Consider the following 24536-nt stretch of genomic DNA (forward strand, 5'->3'; position numbering starts at 1 on the left):
ACGTAAAATAGCTAGCTAGTGGGAAGCAGCCGCATAGCACAGGGAGATCAGCTCGGTGCTTTGTGACCACCTAGAGGGATGGGATAGGGAGGGAGGGAGGGAGGGAGACGCAAGAGGGAAGAGATAGGGGGATATATGTATATGTATAACTGATGCACTTTGTTATAAAGCAGAAAACTAACACACCATTGTAAAGCAATTATACTCCAATAAAGATGTTTAAAAAAATAAAATAAAAAGAGGTGTTCTGTTTTGTTTTGTTTTTGGGCCTTTTGTTGAAGAAGACAAAACAATAAAGCCTTCTATTACTCAGCAAGGCATAGATCTGCTTTCAGTGTTCATAAGACAAGCAATACATTTTCTTCTTCACACAATATATTGTATGGCAGGGATTTGGTCAATATACTCATGGTACCCTAACCTCTGTGGAAATAAATCAAGGCTATAGTCTGGGATAGTCCTAAAGCCAATGTAAGTATGTGATTTTCATTTCTAAATTACAGTATTGTTGATATTCCTTCTAATGATATTATATTAACTTGCGAGGTTAAAAGCAAGTGAAACCCTTTCAACTTGAATTAAATAAAAGGAATTTTCATTATGAGTATACAAGGTTATCTCAGGAATTCCCACAAACAGGAAGTACACCTGAACTTCATGCAGCACTGGAAATGAGGTAGTTTCTTACATAAGCTCTCTTCTTGAGACCACACCATACCTGCTTCTTTCTTTAAAACCCCTGCTAGAGCTGGACTCTTTCTGCTTGTTCATCAGCATACCTGGGCCGTGTTAATCAATATATACGCCCCGACCAACGCCAAAGCTAAATAATTTAAAAAAAAAAAATTCCGAAGAGTGCAATTCAGTGTATAACGACTTTTTCTATTTACAGCTTCTCTCTGGAATCCGTAACCAAAGAGAAACTACTGGGCAAGAGATGGTGATAAACTTTAAGGCCTGCTTGTCATTCCTTGATAACATCCCTGGACTGTCTACACAAGGCAGTGCAGCCAGGGACAATTTTATCTCTAGGAAACAGGTTTACAATTGATGGGATGTTTGTATTTTAGACACAATGTTACTCTGAAGCATTCAAACAATCTATACTTTCCTTCTATTCTTTTATTTTAATTATCAAAGGGTACTGATTCTCAATTCTCCTTTCCAAAAGGAGAGAGAATCACACACAAAGTCCTTCTTTGGCACACCTGCCTTATTTTTGCTGCATTTATCAATAGAAGTGTTGTCCAAGGGTGGGCAGGCTCACTCTGCATCTCCTGAGAGCTGCTCTACAACTGGAACGAGATGGAAAGTGACAAAAACTTGTCACGGGGCAGAACTGAATGCTCTGATTTGGTGTCCAGAGGAGCCCCTCATCAAAAAGGAAGTCCTCAACCCTGAAATTATATTTTTGGGAGCAGGCCTGATTTCTGGTTTCAAGAATGGTTTCATGACAGTATGGAGGTTCCTTAAAAACCTAAAAACAGAGCTACTGTAGGATCCAGCAATTCCACTCCTGGTTTCAAGAATGGTTTCATGACAGTATGGAGGTTCCTTAAAAACCTAAAAATACAGCTACTGTATGATCCAGCAATTCCATTCCATATCTGGAAAAGATGAAAACTAATTCAAAAAGATACATGCACCCCAATGTTCATAGCAGCGTTATTTACAATAGCCAAGATATGGAAGCAACCCAAGTGCCCATTAATAGATGATTGGTATATATACACAATGGAATGTTACTCAGCTATAAAAAGAACGAAATATTGCATTTGCAGCAACATGGATGGATCTTGAGAATATCGTACTAAATGAAATTAAGTCAGAGAGAAAGACAAGTATTATATGATATCACCTATATGTGGAATCTAGAAAATAATACAAATGAATCTATATACAAAACGGAAATAGACTTACAGACATAGAAAACAAACTTATGGTTATCAAAGGGGAAAGGGAGGAGAGGAAAGACAAACTAGGAGTATAGGATTAAAAGGTACACAGCACCATACATAAAATAGATAAGCAACAAGTATTTGCTGTATAGCACAGGGAACTATATTCAATACCCTGTAATAGCCTATAATGGGAAACAATCTGAAAAAAATACATATACATATATATAACTGAATCACTTTGCTGTACACCTGAAATTAACACAATATTGTAAATCAACTATACTTCAATTTAAAACAAAAGAAAAAAAGGAAGAGTTTTATGTATGAAACAAGACTGAATTTTGATCAACAGCAGTTTACTGTGAACGAGACAGCAGGTGACTGGGCTTCTGAATGACTGTTTAGGAATTCTGTCCACACTAAGATGCTTCCAGGAATTAGTTAGTACATTTTTATGGTTTGTAGTCCTATTCAATACACACACTGAAGAATGTGATCATGCTCTGCCAGTAAGGGAAAGCACTTAAATAAAAAATTAAAGTCCACTTGTACAAGGATATTTATTAATCGAGGTAAAATCATAACCTAAGGGCAGATAGAGATCCACAAAGACATATACAAAGTTCACTCAACTAAAGGCTATTTAATATAGATTTTGTAGAACTGTGTAAATAACTGCTTCTAAATTATACTGCAGAAAAGTAAAGAACTAATATAAAATATAACCCAAGGGAAAGAGAGAAAAGAATTAGGATGAAAAGATTTAAGGACCAGGATGTCCATGTGCTCCCTGGACTGCGGAGAAGTGCGGGCCACACCTGCCAGTCTTGAGAAAAGCAGCAAACACAGGACCAGCTGCTGTTCCAAAGTTAACTGCCTGCTGATAGTTTAATTTGAAACAGCTTCAGAGAGGCCCCACCCCTCCCCACTAAGCACTAGGGCAGTGATAGGCCAGCTGATAAAACTTTTCAATTACCCAACTGATAAACCATATAAATGCTTCATTTTCATTCCCATCACACTAGGGGGAAATGCTAAAGTCACATTTCTTAAAACCACAATAAAAAGTATATATTCTCTGTAGAATGACATAAAATGTTAATAATCCTTTCTCATCTCCCATTGCAAAAGGATTTTTTCCCACCAAAACCTGCATACACTTTAATTTTTCACCTTGTTTACAGCAGCATTAGAGATGCTACAGCAAAAGTAATGTTTTTCTTATAGCTTAGAAAACATAATGCCAGAAAGTAATTACACACAAGCTATAGTTTATAGAGGTATGGGAATCAGAACATAAGGATAGGGAAATGCTACAGAATGACAGTAGTTAAACTAAGCCCAGCAGAGCATGACATTTTAATAGACATATTTAGAAAGGAGAAAAGCAAAAACAAGTTAAATCTTCTGCTTTTAGCTAATCTATTTAAACCATAATGTGATAATGGTAAAGTGGCAAAATAAAATCCTAAACATCTTTATAAGACCAACAGTAGGGTACCAATGCAGAAAACCAAGACCCTTTCAAATTCTTAATGATAAAGTGGTTGCTATGAGTTTTAATATCATCAACTATTAACTGTGAGTGCACCAAACTATGTGCTATAACTATTCTTCATGTTGAGTTCACGTACCTCCCTGTGTGGGTGACAGTTCAGGCCCATTATGGGGACGGTGGTTGCAACAGGCCCTACTGAACCTGCGCTGGGACCAAACCACCATGAAGCCATCTGAGATTTGGGAAGAAAATAGAAATGTAGGGTATATAAAATGTCAAAATTTAAGTGTGAATGAGAATAGGAGTTCAACAGAAACTTGAGTAAAAAATTTATCTTGTAAGAAGCAAGAGGTTTTCTCACACATGTACACAAAGATATGAACATAAAGATGTTTACTGCAGCATCATTCCTGTTATGCTATCAATAAGCAATCCAAATGCTACCAATAAAAGACTGGTTAAATAAATAATAATATAACTACACTAGAAAATTCTATGTAGCAGTTGAAAAAAACAATGAAGTGGAAAGTGGCATGATAAAACTTTCTAAAATACAAGTGAAAAGGCAAGTTGGCATAAATATATATATATGAATATATACACACACATATATATACATATACACTACACACACACACATATATATATATCCTCATTTATTCTAAATTTATTTGAATATATACTATGTATGTGCATAGAAAGCAGACTAGGATAGACACTGAACCATCAGACTCCTTTAATAATAGTTGCTTGTGGAATAAAGACAGACACCACATATTTCTGTACTACTAAAAAATGTTTTCATGTGTTACTTGTTTAACTCTTGGGTAACAAAATGAGATAAAAATCCACAGAGCAATAAATAGTGCTTCGAGTAGAGGGAACTACAGGAGTAGACTATGAGTAGAAATGAAATGGGAGCAGTGTTTGTTTTTTTTTTGATGTTGGGGGTAGGAGTTTATTAATTAATTTATTTTTGCTGTGTTGGGTCTTCGTTTCTGTGCGAGGGCTTTCTCTAGTTGTGGCAAGCGGGGGCCACTCTTCACCGTGGCGCGCGGGCCTCTTACTATCGCGGCCTCTCTTGTTGCGGAGCACAGGCTCCAGACACGCAGGCTCAGTAGTTGTGGCTCACGGGCCCAGTTGCTTCGCGGCATGTGGGATCCTCCCAGACCAGGGCTCGAACCCGTGTCCACTGCATTAGCAGGCAGATTCTCGACTACTGTGCCACCAGGGAAGCCCAGGGGAGCAGTGTTTGATCATGTTTTTTTCTGAACATTCTTGATTACTTCCTTTTTGTTTTCCTCTTTCAGAAATAATCAAAGAAAATTTCACTCAATTTTACGCTCATGTCCTTATAAAAACCATTTGCTGACCTCTGCTTTACATATATGGTATCATACTGTACCTATTTTTCTTCTACAACTTGCTTTTTTTTTAAAATTGAAGTAGAGTTGGTTTACAATGTGCTGTACAGCAAAGTGACCCAGTTATACACATACACTCATTCTTTTTTAAAATGTTCTTTTCCATTATGGTTTATCTGAGGAGATTGGATATAGTTCCCTACAACTTGCTTTTCATCAACCAAAATTCTGTTTCTGAGATTTATCTATGTTGTCACACGTAGCTATAGTTCCCTCAGTCCAAAAAGTGCTACTCTCAACACTCCTATACATAGTTCCTTTGGCACAGGTCAAAGAATTTCTCTAGGGTATATAACACCTGCTGGGTTGTATGGTAGGGGCATTTCTAGCTTTACCAGACATTGCTCAATTACTCTCTAAATATGACGTACCAAATTATTCTCAACCTCTGAGAACTGTTACTGTCAACCTTTGAGATACCTGCACCAACTCAATGGAAGTGAAAGGGTACCTCATTATCCCACGGAACACATCTTCTTAGTAGTAGCAAGGTAAAGAATCTTTTCAAATATTAGTTGGCTCCTTAGGTTTCATCTTTTCTGAGCTCCCTGCCCCTATTTTACTGAGTTATTTGTCTTTTTCTTTCTGATGCATAGTTTTTTATTTATGTTGGACACTAACTGTTGTTGCCTATATGCACTGCAGTCATGACTTGCCTTTTCACATGCTTTTGCTGTCTCGATGTACGTAAGTTTAAAGTTTTCAGGGTCCAATTTATCAGTCTTTTTCTTTGTGGTCTGTACTTGTCTAAGAACTCATTCGTTACTCTAAAGTCATAAAGATATCCTTATGTATTTCTTCAAAATGTTTTACTTTTTTACTTTTATGCCTTTAGATTCTATCCTACAGGATAAAATAAAGCAAATTCCATCTAGATTTTTAAATACGGGTAATCAACTGCACCACTTGTTGACACGTCCACTTTCCCTGCTGACCTGTACTGCTGGCTCCATCACAGCATGTGACACAGAACCATGCGTATCCATCTGTGTCTTTGCTGGACTCTCTATCCTGTTCCCTTGACCTGTTTCTCTGCTGACAAAACACTTTCAAGAGCCTACCTCCTGGTCTTGATCTTCAAAGTTGCCTTGGTTATTCGGTTATTCTTGTTCTTCCTTATAAATTTTAGAATCATTTTGTCTAATATTTTAAAAATTTTGTGATTTTTACTGAAATTCCATTGAACTTTATAAATGGGTATCAAAGGGGATTATGACAGGCTTTAGGAAGACTAATATTCAAATGATAATTTTTGAGAAATAGATTAAGGGTTCTCTGTTTTGCTGCCTTTTTTTTTTTTTTTCCTGCTATAAGTTATTTCCTTGTAGTTGGTAAAGCATTTAAGGCAAAGTAGCTGGTTTTTCAGCCTCCATAAGTCACTGGGATCTATTATTCAGAGCTGGTGGGGTGATAAAAAGAGTTCCTAATTTTCCATTGCTGGCACGGATTGCCGCAGGGCTTAACTTTCTTCATTATCTTTAGCTCTTACCTCCCGCTCAATTAGTTTCCCAAACTGCCATTCCATAGTACATTTTTCTAGATGTTATTAATAGCTGTGTCTGGGAAAGGAAGTAACAAATTCAAACAAATTTTAAAAATCCTTTATAGTAAGTCTCTCACTTGGAGTTTTATAATGCACTTCAGTATATCAAAGACTCTCAGTAAAGAAATATGTCTAATTTTGTCTTAACTCACCATGTCCAAACTTTTTGCATGCACTAATTATTTACTTCTTGCATCCTAACTAATATCCCACAAAGAATGTTCCATGGGACAGCAATCTGGGAAATGGTGTATTTAAACTAATAATGAAAAGACAGGAAGAATTCAGATATTTCTGACTTCTACAAAAAAAACTAATCAAAAAGTACCCAGCAAGCCTCCTGAAAATGCTTTTTAGCTTGGGTCTTAGTGTTGACCTATATCTAATAAGACTTTTCCTTTAACTTGACAAGAGTTTTACTTTCCTTCTTATTTCAGCACCGAAATGAAAGAACAGGCAGCCATCCCAGATTTATTCACCTCTCACTGTGAAAGCTATAGGAGTGTTTGGCCTTAGAAAAACACAAACCAAAGAAATGCATCTCTTATCCTTGCTGGGCGTTGAGCCCACGTTCTTGCTGCCAAGTGGCCTGAGGAGAACCAAAAAACATACCAAAATTAAGTGACTTTTATTTATATTTTCTCCTTTCTGCTCTGTTGATGCAGCAGGTATTAATTTGCTTGATGCACTGCTGGACTGGCAGGGTGGCCCGGCTCAGCTAAGGATGGGAGGGGAAGAGGAGGTTACTGCCAATCTCAGCAGACACCCCGGACAGACAACAATGGCCTTTCCTGGAAAACATTTCTCCTTTCTTATAGAGCATTACTCCTTGCTGCTGTAGTAACAAACATTCAATAACAGTCATGGGCGAGCCTTTTGAGAGTCAGGTTCTTCCCAATCTGCAAGGGAAAAACACTGGCATTTCCTTTCTCTCTTCACACTACATTTGACATTTATTCTATATTCATTTATTAAGTGCTCATTGTGGACCAGGCACAAAGCTAATTGGTAGGGTTACCAAGACCAGCAGCAGAGTCCTTGAGAGCCTGAAAGTATAAATTAGAGGTTGAAGACTGAGTACCACAAGCGTTGCCTGAAGCAGAACTAGGAAGACTTGGATCCTGACGTGAGACTGGGAATGTAAATCCCAAACAATGGGCGCTCTGTGCTCCACGAAGCTGGAGACTTTTTGTTTTCTGTTGTATCCTGAGCCTGGATATTTATCGGCTACTGAATGAGCAAGGGCTGGAGCCATCTAGAATCATGATTTAGCCATGCATGAATCTTTTCTATTTTATCCCAGCACTAGTTTGTCCAGCTTTTCCTTGACATGTTCCCCTACAGAATGGCGCATTCCATCCTTGACCTGCTACGCCTGGAAATCTTTCCTCGCATTGTGCAGAAATCCACCCCCTCGAGGTTCCACCCACAGACGCATATTCTACCCTCTGGGATGCCACAGAACACACAGAACCGTTCCCTCCACTGCTACTTTTTATTGTGAAAATTTCAAGTCTACAGAAAAGTTGAAGAAACAGTACAATGAACACCCATATATACTTATCTTCTGTTCACCAATTATTAATATCTTCCCATATTTACTGTTTTATCTCTTGCTGTTTTTTTTCTTCATGAATTATTTGAGAGTACGCTGCAAACATAAGCCTGCATCACCTCTAATACATCTGCATACATCTCCTAAGAATAAGGACATTCTCCCACATAACAGCTTTCCTACTATACACCTAAACAAAGTAATATTAATCAAATATTATCTAAAATAAAATTCATATTTAAATTTTCTTAATTATCCCCAGTGTTTTTTTTTATTCTTTTATTTTATTTTTATTCTTTATTTTTTTCTTGGCCACACTGTGTGGCTTGTGGGATCTTAGTTCCCTGACCAGGGATCGAACCCAGGTCCTCGGCAGTGGAAGCATGGAGCCCTAACCACTGGACCACCAGGGAATTCCCCAAAGTGTTTTTTGGGTTTTTTTTTTTAATCTGGATTTTAAAATTCCAGATTAAAAAAAATCACAGCCTTGTTTAATCTAGAATATTTTTCTAGCCTTTTTGTATTTTTCATAACATTACCTTTTTTTTTGGCCAGGAACACTACTACATAAGTGATATCTGTGTACACTGGTAAAGCATCAGCCGGAGCCACATACCGTCAGGATATCTCACTAGTGGTGATGTGTATATTAAGTTGACCACTTGATTAAGAATGTGATCACCAGATCTCTTCATTGAAAAGGTACATTTTCCCCTTTATAATTAAAAACTTAAATATCATCTTATGGGAGTGTGAATATCTACTCCTCCAACAATTTTTTACCCAAGTTTTAGGAGCCACTGGTGATCTTTGCCTGAATCAACTATTACATTGAGAATTATAAAATGATAATTTTCTGATTCTATTTCTTCTTCTATACGGATTTTAAAAAAATCCAGTGTGTTAGAATCCACTATCATTTAAAAATTTTTTGCTACTCAAATTGTCCCAGATTTGCCCAGTGGGAGCCTCTTGAAGCTGCCTCCTAGGCCTTTTTGACATGACCCCGTTAGTTGAGCATTTCCTACTTTCTGTCACTAGGGGTCCAAGCTTACCTGTACTTTCCCCTTCCCAGGACCTAGAATTAGCCATTCCTCCGAGGCTCCCTGGTTCCTCTTAGAGGGAACAGCACTTATGAGGAACAGTTTTGCTAGTCTCTTCTATACAGCCCTCCAGGTGTTGGAAGCCAGTTATTTCTGTCCCATACCCCTCCCCAAACTTCCAAACCACGGCTAACTTCACCCAATTTCTTACACAAGTCTTCCTGCAACTTAGCTTTGATTTCTACCCAGCTCGTCTCTTTCATAGTCCCTGTCCCAACTCAGCTGCTGTCTTCTATCCCAGTGGTTCCCAGCCTGGCTCTGCATCAGAATCACTGGAGGACTTCTTTAATACACAGATTCCCAGGATCCACTCACTCCACACTTTCTGGATGAGAATCTCTGGAGTAGATCACGGGACTCTGTTTCTGTTTTCTTAAGTTCCCCAAGTAATACCAACATAGCCAGCCCACTGCGCATATCAATTTTTTACGGCCTTGTGGACCCAGTATTGGATACAATATCAAAAGGGTGGCCTAGAGCTACCCACTTGTCTTGTAGCAGACATTAGAGTTCTTTCAGCATAACTAAATCAATGCTGACATTTCTGGGGAGCTGGAGGCAACAACATGAAATTTTTGACTCACGATGACTGAATTTATTTATTTAGTTGATGTTGTTGACCCCGCCACGGGGCTCTTCGGGGATTTCGGTTCCCCATCCAGGGACTGACCCTGGGCCACAGCAGTGAAAGCCCAGAATCCTAACCACTAGGCCACCAGGGAACTCCCCTCATGATGAATTTATGAATCCTCAAGATCTTTTCCAACATATTGTTAAGGTGTATCTCCCCTATCTCCTCATGCTTCACTGATCCTTCAGCCTTAGGTGTAAGGATTTACATTTGTTCCAATGAAAACACATATTGCTTAATTCAGTTAAACTTTCGGTATGTCAAGGGTCTTATGCATCCTGATTTTATCATCCTAATTATTTTTTACCCTTCCAACTTTATGTCAGTAAAACACGCTGTCAAAGTCCTCTTACATTGTCTCTTTTTCTTTTTTTTTAATATTTTTTTTTGATGTGGACCATTTTTAAAGTCTTTATTGAATTTGTTACGATATTGCTTCTGTTTTACATCTTGGTTTTTTGGCCGCGAAGCACGTGGGATCTTAGTTCCCCAACCTGGGATCGAACCCGCACCCCCTGCATTGGAAGCACAGTCTTAACCACTGGACCGCCAGGGAAGTCCCTGCTATTATTTTTTTAAGTATTAAAAAATCACTCTTACACATATTTCTATGACTGTGGTTGTGGTTATATAACTGTATGTGTTTGTCAAAACGCATAGAATCATACCACAAAAAGAGTAAATTTAAATGTATGTGAATTACAACTGAAAAAAAAAATCAGCCTTATATCCCAAATACTCATTTACATTTTTCTCCCAGATTAGGTCTCACTAACTTATTCTGATTGACATTCTCTGCAAAATGTATTGCTATTCTAACTAATAGAGTTTTCATAGATTTTGTATTTTTATTCATCTGAGGTCAATGCATTCTACAGTTTGATACCTTGAAAAAGCATCAGGATTTGTTTACCAGGCCACTCAACCCAGTGAATGTATTATTACCATTTTATCAATTCCCACAATATAAAATGCAAAGAAAAAGTGATGGAATGTGGAATAAGGTGAAAATAGTATTTAAAAAATTACAATCTTTCACAGAACTGGGTTAAAAAATCGAATACAGGCCTGTCATTCTTGCCTAGGAGTGGAAGTTAGACAATTTTCCACATATAAGTTTGACAAGGATTTAAAAAAATACTCTTCAGTGCTTGTGAAGGTCTTGTGAGACATACTCTCAGACAGCATGAGAAAGAGGCTGAAGTAATAGAACCTTCCTAGCCATTTGAAACTATCTAATAAGAACTTAAAGAATTCAACTGGAATACATATATACTGATAAAATCTAGAAAGAATTACATCAAATTTTTAGTAGTAGCCAGCCATTTCTAGCTGATGAAAGACATGCTGGTTTTTTTTAATGCTTTATATTTTAAAAAATAATTTAAAATTTTCTACAATGAGCCCATGTTAGTTTTATAATTAGGAAAAAAGCAGTACATTTTTATAAAAATACCAATTAAAGAACAAGGAGGAAAATAAACCACAAAAGGAAAGAAGCAGGGATAAAATAATTTTTTGCAAAGATATACCTGTCACTGATAGGAATTCTCAAAATAAAATATGTCTTCCAGGTAGTCAATAATTTTATAAAGAATTTTTGTTCAGAGAATGAACAGTATTTCCCTTGTGAAGCTTGAGTGCTACAGAGGATTCAAATATACAGTATTTCTAAAAGGGACACTTGCACTCCCTGGAAACAATATTTTCCAAATGAGACGCTTTATACAGAGCTAGTAAATACTATAAATTCATACCTTGAAGAACGATGCTCTGGTTTATTTCGTTCGTTTCGATCTGTAAAGAAAGAAAACAGTTACATTTTAAAATGCTCTTTAGACGTCCTGGAAAAGAAGTTCTTACATCCTGGCAGCCGTACCCTTAGATTTCACAAAGGACTGTTGAAAGGTTGCTGTGTCTTCCCCTTGCAAGGCTCTTCTTCAGAGTTGAAAGGATTTGTCTGACAGAGGAGGTACGAAGGATACAAAGAAGGACAGGCGTGTAAGGTTTTTACAGTTTGTTAAAATCATCTACTTAGAAAATATATCATTACATGTATTGTTTCATTTTCAAAGATCTTTGCTGTTTTGAACACTTTGCTAAAACCAAAACAAATTTAGCTAAGGAAAGAAAGTAAGGAAACTGAAAAGCCACAAATTACTCAGCTCAAAAAAATCATTCCATGAATCATGGTTGGCAAAAGCTTCTAACAGGATGGGGAGGGGGAAAAAATGAGCAGTCAGCTACATCTGCAAATACCCGGAGACCAGTAGAGCCTCTTCCTTAACTCTCTATCACCCAGAACTTTTCAGAAGTTGGATTTCCATGTTTCACAGATAATTAGGTCTAATGTGCCGTAAGGCAGTGGTTCTCAACCAGAGTCAACTTTGCTCCTCCTCCCCAAGGGGACATCTGGCAATGCCTGGAGACTTTTTTTGGTTGTCACAGCTGGGGAGAAGGAGCTACTAGCATCTGGTGGGTAGAGACAACGGATGCCACTAACCACCTTACAAAGCACCCTACAACAAAGAATAATCTCACCCAAAATATCAACAGTGCTGAAGTTGAGAAATCAGGAGCCTGGCTGCTTGAAGTTTTAAAAAATGCCTCTTTGAGCTGCTCTGAAATGCTCTTAATCAGCCTGAAGACTATTATATACAAGAGAAAGAGCCACGAAACCCACAGGATGTCTTTTTTTTGACTCTGAGTAATTATTTTTTCTTCAGTGCATGCTTAAAAATAAATAAATAAATAAATGACGTAAAAAGATCTCAGTGTTATGAAAAAACTAACAACAGAAAGCAGTGAGTAAGCCACAATAAAATCCTACATGATGACTTTTAAAAATCCTGTGCAATGTTATAAAAATACAGTTCTCTAAAGTATCTTCTGAATTAACACTAACAGGATATATAATTTAATGGCAAAACAAAGATTAGACAGGAATTCTCTTTTTTTTTTTCCTTAATTTTACTGCTGATGGAGCAGCATAAAGGCGACAAAGACATTCTCTAAAACTTCTAGAGAGATTTATGGAAGAAAAGGAATCAGATTTACAGAGTTAAATATAAATTCTTTCTGAATGGGTTCATAATAAAAAAAGAAATGTCTTTTTAAACCAAGGAGTTAGCACACAGGAAGACACTGTACTCTGAAACACTAACAAGTAGGAAGAGTCACAAGAAAACATGTTTGTTAAGATATAATGCTCTTCAAAAGGCACAAGAGGTTAATATGCTTCTGGTTCCAATTTCTCTACACACTGAGTGTTACTGCCGCTTTTAAAACTTTTGTTTTAATTTAATTTGGTTTACCCCTCCCTTAAATAAAAATAGTTTTTCACTTGTTGAGTACTAAAAATTTAAAGTCAGGAATACAGCGCACATTTTAATTCTTTTTTCTATCGCTCCTCTTCAGCTTTTAGCCTGTTAGTTTTGCTAACAGAAGTAAAGTATGACGTCTCAAGGTAAAGCTAGAAACTAGATGTAGATCAGCTATCCTCATAACAAAGCAACAAGTCTTACCTGTGGCTAAGGATGAGCTAAAAGTCTGCCCGTAACACCATCTGCTGTGGCTGTGGTCCTAGTTTCGTTCAGTTTTTTCAGGCATGTAATAGCGAATTCCCCTACAAATCTTCCTAGTCGTACAACACACAGGAGGAGGGGAGAAACAGAGTCACGATGCATGTAAACAAGACCCAGCATCTGAGGGCTTCCCTCCAGGGCCTGTTCTAATTGGCAGATGTGTTATGATCAGTCTGCACAGCTGGAATGTGGCCATTCAGGAAGTGAATGGCTCATGGCTCTCCTTCTTTCCTGGTTAAGACAGGAAATTCTACAGTCATTTTAATATTTTCTGCTCTAAGAAAATACAAATACCTCCCCACTGTACTTCCCTATTGAGAAGTAATTAAAATCTGAGACAATAACTTGATAATCTGTTGGAGGACATTTTAAACATTTCCTCCCAAATTCACTCTTAGTGTTACATGTGTTACACTTCTATGTAAATATGCATACACAGTTACTCTTAAGACCCATATATTTGATAATTTGAGGGTAAGGGTAAATTATCCATTACTCACAATATTCCCCAGCCCCTAGCTCTTGGCAATGGAAAACAAATTAAAATACATGTTCTTGGCTTGATCTTTGCTTAAAGTATACAAATAATTGTACTTCACATTTTGCCATAAGCCATCTTTTAGCTTGAAAACATATAAATATGTAGTGTCTGTATGTTGTGTACCTCTGTGTCTACACATATTTTTATATACTTATTTTAAGCAAAGTAATTTTCATGATAGCCGAGGCTATTGTGCAATTGTCAAGAGATACATTAGTGGTAACACTGAATTTCTGGCAAAATAGCAAGTGGTTATTTTGATCCAAAAGCTAAGACTGAACAAAACAAAGCACTGAGGGCAGATTTGGGATCTGGATCTTGCCAACAATAATAAAACATTTGGATTAAAATCCCCTTACGAAAAATGAGAACAGATCTGTAGCAAACATAGAAATTTCATCTTGACTATATACAGTGCTTTAAGCATATGGTTTCTATTTATTTCAAATTAAATACTCTTTGGCATACTCCCCCCAATTTTTTTCAGAGTTTCTAATTTTTAAATAATTAGAATATACTTGCAAAGGCTTCCCGAACTTTTACATACTTAGAAATCACACAAATAACTTACTAGCCCAAAGTCTCACCATTTCCACAAAGAAAAGAGTTATTAAAGATAAGAATGCCCTAACTCTAAAATTCAGTTGCCAAATGGTGCACATTTGCTGTGGATAATGCACTAACTCTGGGGGCCCACCGAGTAGAGCGTGTTGATGTTTAGGTCACTCAAAGATGAGCAGTACACTCTCAATGTGAAGGTCAGCATGGCTGGGTGGCTGTGTGAAAGTGTGTTGGTTTCGTAGGTGTATGTCACCCCCTCCCCCCACACACGCAACGGAGAGACAGAGAGAGGGAGAGCGAGAGACCTTGCATTCCCTGTCCCCATACATCCACGTCTCCTAGTTGATAAAGCTAATTGAGGAAATGGAAGAATACCCAGCAAGAAGAACAAAGGCAGAAAGTAGGCAGAACTGGTGCAAAGGGTGCTGAAGCCTGGATGTGTGTAAATGTGAGGACATGGAAAGGAGGCAACGTGCACATCAAGGGGACCAAGAATCAGGAGAGTGCTGGGAAGTTCCCATAGGTCTGTGTGAGAACTCCAGATTACCCCAATTTTTCTGCCATGATGACTCCTGGTTCTAAGTAATCTGACATACATGATTCCAATGTTCATATATTTAGGTGGTATACCACCATCGTAGAAATAGGCCCTTATTCTGGCAGGGACAGCTGTTTGGGAATGGCTAGACAGATTCTACTGATGCTAATTATTCAGGGTGATTCTGAATCTAATAATATGACAAACACTTTGAAATGAAGATGACAAAAATGCAAATGTCATCTTTTGCTTTGATTAAAACTAAGAAGAATGGCCAACTCAGAGCTTATTAGAATCTACTGTAAGACATTCAGGCTTTGAGGATTTGGCTCTGATCACTTAACCGGAGAGAAAAATCAAACCCCTTTGGGTAGGGACTTACACTACTTGCTCAAGTCTGCAACAAAAGGTCCTAAACCATTCTTTGAAATTAGTGGGAAGACAGTCCATGGGAATGAAAATACATAGAGTGGGAATCTGTCTTGTACCTCATACTGGAATACTAACATGTCTATTTGTTTATTTATTTTTAATTATTATTATTATTTTTTGCGGTACACGGGCCTCTCACTGTTGTGGCCTCTCCCGTTGCGGAGCACAGGCTCCGGACGCGCAGGCCCAGCGGCCATGGCTCACGGGCCCAGCCGCTCCGCGGCATGTGGGATCCTCCCAGACCGTTATTTATTTTTAATTATTATTATTATTTTTTGCGGTACACGGGCCTCTCACTGTTGTGGCCTCTCCCATTGCGGAGCACAGGCTCCGGACGCGCAGGCCCAGCGGCCATGGCTCACGGGCCCAGCCGCTCCGCGGCATGTGGGATCTCCCCGGACCGGGGCACGAACCCGTGTCCCCTGCGTCGGCAGGCGGACTCTCAACCACTGCGCCACCAGAGAAGCCCCTAACATGTCTCTTTAGAATGACTATTATCTGTGAAGCGATTCTGGATCAGACTCCAAAGCATTTCTTACATACTCCGGCTTGGGAGTATGTATGAATAGTTTATATTTTTTAAAAAAATGGTCAATGCCAGTCAGTATTAACTGAAAGATATACATATTCTGAAGAATTCTTTGCACCTACGATATTATCGCCTCTTTACTTACGATAAGCAGAATAAATAAAACAATGAATCCCTCCATTAGAAGACAGGGTATCTACACAGGGTTCACAAATCCTACTTTAATGACTCTTTAAAAGATAGCAAAACTGGTTCCACTCAAATAGAACGTGAATGGAATTTTACATATCTCAGATGAGAGTTTCAGAGGCTTTCCTAAAATTTTTAAATAATTCTTATATGTAGGCTGAGAAAATGGCAAATACGTCTACTTGAAAAAAATCCAGCATTCGTTCTAGAAATTACTGACACCAGCTAATACCTATTCACCTCCTCTTTCTTTTTTCTTGTTTTTTTTGGCTGTGTTGGGTCCTTGTTGCACTTGGGCTTTCTCTAGTTGTGGCGAGCAGGGGCTACTCTTCGTTGCAGTATGCAGGTCTCTCATTGCGGTGGCCTCTCTTGTTGTGGAGCACAGGCCCTAGGCACAGGGTCTTCAGTAGTTGCCACACGCAGGCTCAGTAGTTGCGGCACATGGGCCCTAGAGTGTGCAGGCTTCGGTAGTTGCGGCACGTGGGCTCAGTAGTTGTGGCACATGGGCTCTAGGGTGCGCAGGCTTCAGCAGTTGTGGCACATGGGCTCAGTAGTTGCGGCACACAGGCCCTAGACTGTGCAGGCTTCAGTAGTTGCGGCACGTGGGCTCAGTAGTTGTGGCACATGGGCTCTAGGGCGCACGGGCTTCAGCAGTTGTGGCACGCAGGCTCAGTAGTTGTGGCTCGCGGGCCTAGTTGCTCAGCGGCATGTGGAATCTTCCTGGACCAGGGCTCGAACCTGTGTCCCCTGCACTGGCAGGCTTCTCAACCACTGTGCCACCAGGGAAGTCCCTCACCTCCTCTTTCTAATTCCATTTCACCACCCTCATTCAGGTGTGTTTCCAGACTGATTTTTAGCCACTTTTGAGACTCCCACAGTGACTAGTATATTGCTCTTTTAAATGGTAGGTTTTCAATACATATGTATCTGTTGTTGTTGAACTTAAGCAAGAAAGTTACTACAAGGAATGAAACAACATCTGTGAGTGACCATTGCACAAGAGAAGTGAGGTGTATTTACATGAGCGCTGCCCAGGCTTCTGTGGATAAGCGGAAAAGTCTGGTCTACAGCACTGCCAACACCGACGCCTTTCATTAATTCTAATTATAAAGCGCCTCAACTCGTTCAAATGCGGCATGCTAAAATCACAGGGGGAGAGAAATTAGAGAGGGAAGGGAAGTTTCTTCCACGTGGAAGTTATGTTTCAACAAAGAAGCAGACTGTCTCTGGAATCTTGTTTTCTCCTTCCCAAGCCTGCTGCCTTTACCTGCATTTTAGGTTCTGATCAGCACTTGTCTGAATGGTTGTGTCTTGATCGAATTTTCTGGTTCCTGTCTCTTCCCCTCCAATACAGCCGTATTGCTGGCCAGATAAGTCCATGCCTCAGAAAAATTACAAATCACTATGTGCCCCAGACCCTGAGAGGACTCCATGAGGTAATGACAGTGACATCCTTAGAACTTTGCCTGGGCATAGTAATAAATGTCAGCTGCCATCTGGCGTTAAAAGGCCAGCTATTAACTAGGTGGAGTGACTAGTACTGCAGAGTAGTGATTGCACAAGTTACTTAACCTCTCTACACCTCAGTTTTCTCATCTACAAAATGGGGAAGAATACTATCTTTGTAGAGTTTTTGTGAGGATAAATGAATTAAAGTGTATAAAGAGCTTAGCGCAGTACCTGGAACATAAGTTTTACAACTCGAATTCTGCCACGACTATTCTTTTTTCTATTCTGGCATGCTGCACAGATTGCAGTGCCTGTTTCCCTGACCAGGGATTGAACCCAGGCCACAGCCCAGAATCCTAACCACTAGGCCACTAGGGAACTCCCCTGTTATGAGTATTCTTATTATCTTTCATGCCTGGCTCAAGAACCACCTTCTTCATGAAATTGCCCCGACTCTTCTTCCTCTTCAGCACCCTTGTATTAGTTTCCTGTTGCTGCTGTAACACATCACCTTAACCTTTGTGGCTTAAAACAACAAAGATGTATTATCTTACAGTTCTAGAGGTGAGAAGTCAAAATAGGTCTTACAAGGCTAAAATCAAGGTGTGTGCATGGCTATATTCCTTTTGGAGGTCCTAGGGAAGAATCAGTTTCCTTGTCTTTTCCAACTTCTCGAGGTCACCCGCATTCCTGGGCTTGTGGCCCCTTCCTCCAACAATGTAGCATCATCTTTAAATCTCTGACCCTGACCTCTTCCTCCGACACCCTGTTGGGGCTGCCGGGATAATTCAAAATAATGTTACATCAAGATCAGTTGATGAGGAACCTTAATTCCTCTTTGCCATGCAATACAACATGATCACAAGTGCCAAGGATTAGGACATGACATCTCTGAGGGGAGAGCATTATTCTGCCTACCATATCCTACCTGAACTCTCGTACTATCTATACCATTCACTTGACACTTAGCAATACTAAATAATACTGTATTATTATTTAGTTTTAGGCATCTGTCTACCCCCTTATCCTATCAGTGTGTCTGATGAAGGCAGAACTCTATCTTAGACTCTGCTTCACAGACTGCCCCCTGTAAATGTTTGCTGATAATGGTAATACCCAATGCCCTCCCAAGCCCTTTCCTTTCCTGCGCTGCATTCTTTAGGCTGTGGTTGGTTCACTGATATATCTGATATTGCTGAAAAATGTGCCTTCCTAAGAATTCCCAAACATTTCTACTTTTTATAAACACCCTAGTGATTTAAGAATCACCTCTGCCCTAAAACAATCCACATTTGGTCTATTCTTCTGTCTCAGAGTAGCTCTCACCAAACCAAACTACACACAGGAGAAAAAAAAAAAAAACTACATAGCACATTTGAACTGGAAGAAGAATCAGCTATTTGATAACAGGCTGCTACTTCTTTTTAATAATTCTTCCTTAGGTAGTTCAACTGAATCATTTTGATTGTTGAGTGCAACTCACTACTGAAAGGCTTTATATGATTTGAGTTTTTTATGTTAGTTTCACAGATGAAACATCAGAGCCACTGCCCATGTTCACCTCAAAGTGAATTCAGGAGAGACTTCTGGAAGATGGGCATTTCATCAGGGCCACTCAGGTCCTGGGAGGCAAGGTGATGAGGGGAGTAGATGGAAGCAGGCTTCGCAGCAAGGTGTCCTCAACACTCCCTGCTGCTCCCACCTCAAGCTCCCTGGTGAGTCTCTTAATAATTACTTCTGTAACTCTTTTTAAAAATAAATTTATATATTTTATTTATTTTTGGCTGCGTTGGGTCTTCGTTGCTGCGCACGGGCTTTCTCTAGTTGTGGTGAGCGGGGGCTACTCTTTGTTGCGGAGCATAGGCTCTAGGCTCACGGGCTTCAGTAGTTGTGGCACGTGGGCTCAGTAGTTGTGGCTCACAGGCTTTAGAGTGCAGGCTCAGTAGTTGTGGCACACAGGCTTAGCTGCTCTGTGGCATGTGGGATTTTCCTGGACCAGGGCTTGAACCCATGTCCCCTGCATTGGCAGGCTGATTCTTAACCACTGCGCCACCAGGGAAGCCCCTTTTGTAACTCTTCTTGTTACAAAATCTCACTTTTTTCAGCAAGTGAAACTTGTGATTTAAGATGGGATAAAAAGAACTTTTAGTTAAAAAAAAAACTCTATTACCCCAACTGCCAAGTTAAAAATATCAGACCCATATTCAAAATATTAGGCCACTCCTAAGGGTTTTTCTAAAGGAGGCATACATTTTACCTGGAATAAGATATGCTACAAGAAAGGTAACCTGAGAAAGTGACCCAATAAGAGGGATTGCTTTCAGTGTTTCCCAAATTCTAAAAACCTCTGGGGTAGTCACAAAGCATATTAGTATCTTAAAGGCTCTAAGAAATATTACAATTTTAAAAATCTGTTCGACTTTAACTAGCATTTCCCAAACTAATTTGAAGAGGAAACATTTCGTACATAATCAGACTTGATATCTGGTACCTTAGCATGAACAATGTTATTTCATTATCTCCATCCACTCCCCTGGGAACCCAAGGCCCCTTTACAGAGCTAGTATTTGCATCTCCACGTCCAGCGCCACCCCTGACATGTAGATGGCACTTCTCTAATTAACTGAACTCCAGCTGATGTAGGGCCAGGCACGGTACCCAAACGCAAAAAGGAGAAGGAACTAATGATGAACAAATCCCCCAACCCGATCGGGTTAAACCCTGATCTTTGAAGATTATATTAAATGTGTCCTTCCTTTAATCCCGTCACTTATTTATCTTTGGTTTTGCATGGTTTGGGTTAATTTGTGCATTTTAGAATTACAGGGTCCACAAAGAAGGTTCGTGCGTGTAGTGCTTCCAGGTCTCTACTACTGGGTCATACCCATAATGGGAAATCAGTTGCTATTTCAGGATGACAACCTAGATAGAGGTTAAGGGCAGGAACTCTAGGTCAGACAGGCCTTGTTTTGAGTTCTTGCTCCACTGTTTGTGTATTACCTGAATGACCTTAGCAAGATAGTTAGCCTTTGAAAGCCTCAGCATCCACATGTAAAAGGGGGACATGTCATATAGTAGTACTCATCTTATCAAGCTGAACAAGGATCAAATGAAGAGATGCATATAAAGGATAGCATGGTGGCTGACCATGATAAATGCTCAATAAATGTTTACTATTATGATGATAATATGAGGGATATAGAATATTCATAGAGTTCAAAATATTGTGAGTAGAATTATCTAAAAGGTTAATCATCCTTTGTCCGATACGGATTTGGAAATTCTGTAGGATTTTTTTCCTGCTTATTAGTGGTGAAGAGGACAGGAATGCACTAATAAATAATTTCCAAAATCTTCCTTTACCCAACGGCTCCAGCTTCTTTCCCTTCCCCTTCTTTTGAACCAAGGGCTACTACGAAAAATTAATACATATGATTTTCACTTTTTTTTCATTTTCCCACTGCAGCCTGACAGAAGTGATAAATAAGCCCTGAAAGTAAGCAGCAGAAGGGAGAAAGAGAACTAAAAGGCAGACACAGGTAGTTCCTTCAGGATGAAAAACTGTGCCAACCAAAGATCACCACCCCTCCCATCCCTTGAAGCCTTTTCCCAATCTGAGTTCATCCTGAAGGTGTTAAGCCCTCACAGTCATTTTCTGAGACTCAAGATTCTAACATGAATTTCCTGAGAAGGATGAATGAGTGATATCAGGACAGAAACTAAATAGATTAAATATAGATATTTTATCTGTTTATGAAATTACTGAAATCTGCCTCCATATTTTAGGATTCTATGGATTTCTTCTACAAGAATCCAGAAAACAAAGATTAAAATGTGTTATTTCAGGTGTCAAAGGATAGGTAACATCTCTAACCACAGGTTGCCTTTTCAGCTGTTACGGTAAAAATAAAGATGATTCTTTTCCCCCTTAAAGGGCAAAAATGTCCATTCTTACTGCTCCTCTCCCTTTAGCTCAGGATGAATTTGCAGATGTCGCAACAAGGTTTTACCTTGGTCGAACTGACTCTGAAAAGTGAGCAAATATCAGAAGCCACTGGAACCAAGAGACTCCCTTATCTGGGCAAGCAGGAAACAAAGGGAAGATCACATTATTCCAAATACTACACACCTCACTCTGACGTGCAAACCTTTCCTACATGGTTGACGAGTTTTCTGATCTGAGTCTTATTTTTACCCACAGTGGGGCAGTCTTGGCCTCTAATCTAGAATGATGAAAAACATTTTTTTTCTTTTAATCAAGAAAAGGTAAGGTCACATCCAAGTCTGGCCACGTTACCTTACTGACGGGTAGGGAATGTATTCTCTGTACAACAACACACGGCTTCTTGCAAGTTCGGGCCCACCGAGCTCCTTCCTCTCCACTCCGTTAACAAACTACCATCCACACGGGCACCTTCAAAGGCTACTGGAACACAGACAAGGAGCATGTCCAGTGGCCTCCTCCTGCTCTTCAGCTGTGTGGCTCAGTTCTGACTCTTCACAGTTCTTAACACACAGGAACTCGGGGTAAGAGGAGGACCGAGAGGCATCTGCCATCTCTGCTTTGAAGCTTATTTGTTTCCCACGGGCAGAAATAATGCTTTCCCTCCAACCCCCCCAGGCCTCCCACCCCCGCCAACACACACAGTGCCCCGCACCTGTTGGCACTTATCACATTTTGACTCACGTTATAATTCTCTTTATGTCTTCAGGCTTCCACCACTATCGGTTTCTCTAAGGCAGGGCCTTACGTACCCTGTAATGCCTGGCAGAGCCCCTTACACACAGTAGAGAAACCTAAGTATCTGTCATTGAATATACTGGTATGAAACCTCTCCAACACCTCTGCAAACTAGACAGCCTTTGTGTTGTTGGTGTTTTTTTGGAGAGGCGGCTGTTATTAATTCCTAGAGAAGAGATTTTGTGCATTACCATGGGAAGGCTTCAAATAATTTTGATTTGGAATGAAAACATTTTGAAGTGCTACTTCAGAGTTGCAGAATTAGTAAAAACATATTCATGTCATGAAAAAATGCACTGTTTAAGTGAGGGCGGGGAGGCAATGCAATGATCACAAAGAAGTACAGGAAGCTGCACAAGGGATTCACTTCTGTGGGTGCCTGGTCACAAAAAAACAGTTGAGGTCAATTCGAGAACTGGCTATCAGTGGGCCAACTCCACCACCAATGACAGCTGTTATTCACCCAGCGTTTACTATGTTAGAAGCATTCTTAATACATTCACATTTAATCGTCACAGAAGTCCCATGATGCAAGTCTTTTCCATTTTACTGATGAGAAAACAGAGTCTCAGAGAAGCCAGTTAAATTAAAAGGGAGTATGAGTTTTCAATCCGGATCTGAAGAATCCCAAAGTCCCTGCTCTTTCCCACTACATCAGAAGGCTGGCAGTCCCACTTGCTTGATGAACTGCAGGGTAAATGTGCAGAAATGCTGTTCACCAGAAGCCACACTTATATTTCGGCATCGGATGGTGTATTGTTTAGAGACTGAATCCAGGGCCTCAAATTCCTTCCAACTGTTTCTGAGGTTTTCTTCAGCTCCACAAAACATACAAACGCCCTCTTATAAATTCCTAAGAATACAGAAGATTTTGACTTGGGAGTCTTATAACAAGATGTCGGAGCTGGGCAAACAGTTTCAATTCACTACCTCGTGCTCTCAATAATCGTATGCTACTAACATGAAATTTACGGGCTCAACAGAGTATGGACACAGGTACATGATGGGAGGGACAATTCATTTAAAAATTAACAGATTGTGAGACAAGCTTGAATTCTGTTGGAATACTGTTTGCTGTTAATTCTAGTACCCTCGGAGTGAAATTTTTAAAAAAGAATAAAGTGACCTCAGAGAATTATTATATTTTTATAGGATACCAATCTGGATGTTGCTGATTTTCTTTTCAAATACAATTAGCCATCTTTTTTATTGCAATGCAAAGTCTACTCTTAATGACAGCTAAGACACACAAACATTGGGGGATGAGGAGGAAGAACTATAAGATATATTAGCCACGTGACCAGAAATTGGCTCTGGGGCAGCTGGTGTGTCATTTATGCACACCAGGCTTTCAGATATCTTGGGTTTGCCTGTCATGACCACACTACTCCACACCCAGACTCATGGGCACATGGTGAAGTATGTTTGTTCGCATCATTCATGGATTAACCCATGCGCCACAGGCAGTTAAAAATTAGGTCTGAAAAACAGAGTGATCATTTGATCAGGGGACAAATCCAGCAATACAGGGATGAAATACAGGACCTATTCAACGTTGTCAGAAACCAAAGTAAGGTGTTGTGTGCTTTCTCCTCACAGAGCTGTAAATGAAACACCAGCAGATGCAGGTGAGTGAGATGATCTTAGCCACTTTCTGGCTCAGTTTGCTCAGGTAGAGAGCTCTCTGACCTACTCAGCTCTGGGGCCAGAAAAAAAAGAAACAAAGAGAATGCTGACTGTCTTGGAGGATAAGAGATTAAGGAATACAGCTGGAACACACCAAAATCTGCTTTCGACAAACTCACAATCCATGTTGAGGACTGTAAGAACAAACAATTTCTAAAGCATAATGCGAACACAAAAAGTACATAAGAACCTTAACATTCTTGATTGACATATCAACAAGAATTGTGAGAATCTGCAGTCTTCAACAAAAATATGTGCACAAATTCCCAGACCTCTCTCAAATAACAATTTCATCAAAATCCATGTATTTCCTGTGTATATCTTTGTAGCATGAGTCAACTGCATTTTCATCTTTCACTACAGTTTTATCAATCGCTTGCACAGCTGTACTTACCTTGCAGCAGGAATAAAAAAATTCCTGCCTCAGCTGACATGCAAATTACTTGGACTTACAGAGTTGCTAGTGAATAATCAAATGGTGAATGTCAAAATAAACGAATGCCCAAGAGCTACCAAAATACGGAATTATAAGAAGTTTAGGGCTTCCCTGGTGGCGCAGTGGTTGGGAGTCCGCCTGCCGATGCAGGGGACACGGGTTCGTGCCCCGGTCCGGGAGGATCCCACATGCCGC

General features: G+C 39.6%; 1 protein-coding gene across 10 annotated transcripts in view; it reads right to left on the reverse strand.

Moving 5' to 3' along the window:
- Window positions 1–24536, reverse strand: part of SH3D19 (SH3 domain containing 19) — a 174658-nt gene that overhangs the window by 85208 nt on the left and 64914 nt on the right. For 5 of the 10 annotated variants that reach the window (XM_024126708.2, XM_028491757.1, XM_024126711.3 and 2 more), the window contains exon 2: window positions 11413–11452. In XM_024126708.2, the coding sequence (XP_023982476.1) occupies window positions 11413–11452 (40 nt within the window). Of the gene's footprint in view, window positions 1–11412; window positions 11453–11534; window positions 11616–13179; window positions 13407–24536 lie in introns of those variants that run through there. The other 5 variants (XM_028491758.2, XM_028491759.2, XM_055085927.1 and 2 more) reach the window with 4 other exon arrangements.

The sequence above is a fragment of the Physeter macrocephalus genome, chromosome 7 (genome assembly GCF_002837175.3).
Source record: "Physeter macrocephalus isolate SW-GA chromosome 7, ASM283717v5, whole genome shotgun sequence".
Taxonomy (NCBI): domain Eukaryota; kingdom Metazoa; phylum Chordata; class Mammalia; order Artiodactyla; family Physeteridae; genus Physeter; species Physeter macrocephalus.